The 3879-nt window shown below is 28.7% G+C and overlaps 2 protein-coding genes across 2 annotated transcripts in view; both read right to left on the bottom strand.

The window, feature by feature from the left end:
- Positions 1-1206: 1206 nt before the first annotated feature.
- Positions 1207-1978, bottom strand: LOC100199269 (large ribosomal subunit protein uL10m). The gene is made up of 2 exons (XM_065800262.1): positions 1818-1978; positions 1207-1733 (listed from the first exon to the last, which is right to left on the bottom strand). Exons 1-2 carry the CDS (start codon positions 1890-1892, stop codon positions 1230-1232), a joined length of 579 nt encoding a protein of 192 aa, XP_065656334.1. The 5' UTR covers positions 1893-1978; the 3' UTR covers positions 1207-1229.
- A 440-nt stretch (positions 1979-2418) lies between these two features.
- Positions 2419-3879, bottom strand: part of LOC100202865 (prohibitin 1) — a 30504-nt gene continuing 29043 nt past the window's right edge. Inside the window, exons 5-8 of the mRNA XM_065800261.1 lie at positions 3565-3639; positions 3154-3208; positions 3022-3062; positions 2419-2711 (exon numbers count right to left, since the gene is read on the bottom strand). Of these exons, the coding sequence (XP_065656333.1) occupies positions 2496-2711; positions 3022-3062; positions 3154-3208; positions 3565-3639 (387 nt within the window). The 3' untranslated portion in view covers positions 2419-2495. The remainder of the gene's footprint in view (positions 2712-3021; positions 3063-3153; positions 3209-3564; positions 3640-3879) is intronic.

Consider the following 3879-nt stretch of genomic DNA (forward strand, 5'->3'; position numbering starts at 1 on the left):
TGTGGAATCGCTGCCTAGGCCTTTAGGATTTGTTCAAACAGTTGATCCTTATTACGAACACCTTCGCGAATAATTCTGCGCTTGACGATCTCCCACAGGTTCTCTATAGGGTTGAGATCCGGAGATTGAGGCAGCCAATCCATCACCGATAGGTGGTTGTCTTGAAAGCATTGCTTGACTACTTTTGCAGTGTGTTTCGGATCGTTGTCTTGCTGAAAAACCCATTTTATTGGCATATTCCATTCAGCATGAGGTAACAAAACATCTTTCAGGATATTTTTATACATGAAACGGTCCATTATTCCATCGTTTCGATGTATTGGACCTAGACCGTTAGCAGAAAAACACATGTAAAATTAGGAACACTTTTTAGCATTGTTCGATGTTGGTTGCAAATGTTTTGTCCAATACTGTATATATATATATATATACTTTGACAAATAACTAGCTTTAAAAATGCGCGGCGGAGTGGCATACGCTTTTTAAAGCCGTGGCAAAAAAGCACGACGTCACGATCATTTCACAATCGTCTTAATCATTTTTTCACGTTGTGAGATACTAAAAGAATCACTATTTTTTATCTTACGTCAAAAAAAACACCCAAATAAATTATTTTCTAATTAATTTAAGATAATATCTTAAATTGATCAGAATTTTTTTATTTTTTTTAAATTTGATGTATTAGAAAAAATGGGGATTTTATTTTTATTTCTCATAACATGTAAAAATGATTAAGGCAATTGTGAAATGATCGTGAAGACGATTTTATTAACAACTAAAATGAATAACAGTACTGACTGTGTTACGCGTTTAACGTTTAAAAATATCCACAAATTATTAAAAACATGTTTTAGCATTACAATCAGAATTGTTCAGAATCATCAGAATTAATGAACTTTGAAACTAACCAATAAATTAAGTGCATTGGTAAAAGAAAACTATTTAAAAAAAAAACTTGCATCATCGGATATTGAAAGTTCGTTTTATAGTTAGAGCTTTTTCAAGAATCACTCAATTTTGTGGATTCTGCTAATCAGGGATATAACAAACTTCATTTAAGTTTCACCGTATTTAAGTACATTATTTAAAAAAATTAAAAAAAATAGATGTTTTTGGTACATTCTTTCGCACAGTCGTCAATGCTTTTATTAAAATATTTGATAATTTAAAAAACAATTTGAAAAAAAAAACATTTAAAAAAACAAATTTGAGTAAGGCATCTTTACGTTTTATGTATTTTGCTTTGAGAGTTGCTCTAAAGAAATACTAAGGTTACTTGAATTAGTTGCCAACAAACGACATAGTTCTTGACTCGGCTGCGATAACATACTTAGCAGTTCGCTGTGCATATCCTTCAACGAAGGTAAGTTTGCATAACTTGCAATATTGTCCTTATTCATTATTGTATTTTCTATTACAGCGCCTAAAAGATGAATTCTCGGATTGCGATTAAATAACTTCAACACCGATTTCATATTAACTTGGTTACCAAAAGCAACAGCGGTTTGAGTGTAAAAGAGTGGTGCTATATTTTTATAAGGAGAATCTTTGAGATACACCCTTGAAATTTCATTAGGGAAAACTTTAACAGATATATGCTCTTTACCCATATCGTATCGAAAGTCATTCCATTCAAGAGCAGATAATGAATTATATTGGAAAATAAATATTTTCTCGTTTGTTTCAAACACTTTGACTATTTGTTTTCCTGAATTAATTTTCGACTCAGGATACTGTATAAAAAAATCAATAAACATAAGTTCCTGAAAAACAGCTAAAAGTAAATTTAGTCAAAAGCATTATTCGCTAGTATTTACCTTGCGAGGTTTTCCTTTCTTTAATAGGTTTCTTCCAACCCTACATAATCGGGCTGCTGCTATTGGTGCACTCATAGTAAAAGATCATTAGAAGGTTATTAATTGGGCATTTAAAAGCTAACTGAAAGTAAACAATATTTAATCAATATTATCTTAACAAACTTTACCTTTTTACTCCATTCAAACTCTCTAATGCAAGCATTTAGTAATATTAGGTCAAAACAACTCTGCCGTGACAAAAGAACTCATAAAAAAATTTAAAATAAAAATTACTAAAAATATATCTGTGCATATTGTATTAAAAGCTCAAAACCTTATCGTAACTCTAAGGTTAAAAAGATAAGAACTCAAATAAAAAAACTTCTTTTGAATAACAGAATGGAGGCTATTATTTTAACTATTGTTTGTTTTTTACACGAGAGCTCTATTATTGTAGCACGGTAAAACTCTACTTGGATGAGATTTAAATGATACTTAGTTACAAGTTTCATTAAACAAGGAAAAAAAGTTTAATTACTTTTTGCTAGAATGTTTAAACTAAAAATATAATTATTAGGCTGCTTTTTTAAAACAATCATTTCTGTATAAAAAATACAAAAACTCAAATCATATTTTTACTAAGAATGCTAATGCGTATCTTCCAACTATTAACCTCTTTCAATTAAAATATCAGCTATTTCAATTTGATGGCATATTCATTAAAATACCTTGACCCTCTGGTAGATATATTACATTACGAGACATTGACAAGTTTTGAGCTATCTCCTCGCTAGCTTCAATTTTTCGAAGCTCAATAAGTCCATTACCAACCTTTTTAAACGAGTCAGATAAAAGTTTGGCTCCCTGAGCATCACCTTCAGCACTAATAATAGCAGCTTGCTTCTGTTGCTCAGCCTTAATAGAAAAAATTTACGCATTAAAAAAAAAATCTAAATAAAGAAATTTTAAATTAAAACATATAGAAACATTACACAGTATAACCCCTATTAAATCCGAATCCAGCTTCTTTAGCTCCACAGCAAGTAATAACTGAGTTGTTATTGGTAAGTTAATACTTTAGACTCTGATTTTTTTAAATAAGTCCGAAGAATTAACTTACTATGAACCATGAAAAACTAATGATTTTTTTCAGCAGAAAACCTGGACTCAGCAAAACTCAGGACTTAGGTGGGGTTATTCTGTAGTGGAAAGTGTTGGCACTCACTCTTTCTACTAGAAATCTCGCACGTTCTGCTTCTTGTTGAGCTGGAAGAAAAAATGATTTTAAATTTATAACGATAATTATTGTAAGCATAAAAATTAAATTCACTTTAAACGATTTCTCACAGAAACTTACCAACTTGTTTCAACTCAACTGCTTCAGTAAATTCTTTACCAAATGTAAGATGTGTCTAAGATGTAATGTAATAAACAGAATAAGAATTTGTACTAGAAACCACAAAATACTACTCAACAACATTCATTCTAATACATCTAAACAATTTATTTTATTCAAAATATTTAAATGCAAATCTTTTAGTAACAATAAATATTTTACTATTTAATAAAAATTTTCATTTAAATTCTAAGAGATTCTTATTCTTGGGTTAAACCATAAAAAATATTCTTCTTTTTTCAACTCCAAGTATTTATTTATGCTTGGAGTTAAAAAAAGAAGAAAATTTTAAATTTATTAAGCATAAATTAAAAATTTTAAAATTATGATAAAAAAGTAATACAAATAATTATAAATATAATAAAAGCCTACTAAAGAAATATCATCTAAAATGAGACCAAATGCTGTTGCTCTTTCAACAAGTGCATCTTGGACAGCGAGTGATACCTGAAAAAGAAATAATATAATAAACTATTAAATAAAATAACATTGGTTGACTAATAAAGTTAATAAATAAAAAAAAACTAAAGTATAAATTGCACCAGTTTAAACAAAATTAATTAATAAAATTAATTGTTAACAGAATTATGTGTAAAAAATCTGAAGTGAAATCCTAAGTTATTAAAATAAAAAATAATGAAAAAATAAAAATACGCACGTTAAATCTCTATATTGCCTCAGTCAACA

This window comes from Hydra vulgaris, chromosome 06 (genome assembly GCF_038396675.1).
Source record: "Hydra vulgaris chromosome 06, alternate assembly HydraT2T_AEP".
NCBI classification, from domain to species: domain Eukaryota; kingdom Metazoa; phylum Cnidaria; class Hydrozoa; order Anthoathecata; family Hydridae; genus Hydra; species Hydra vulgaris.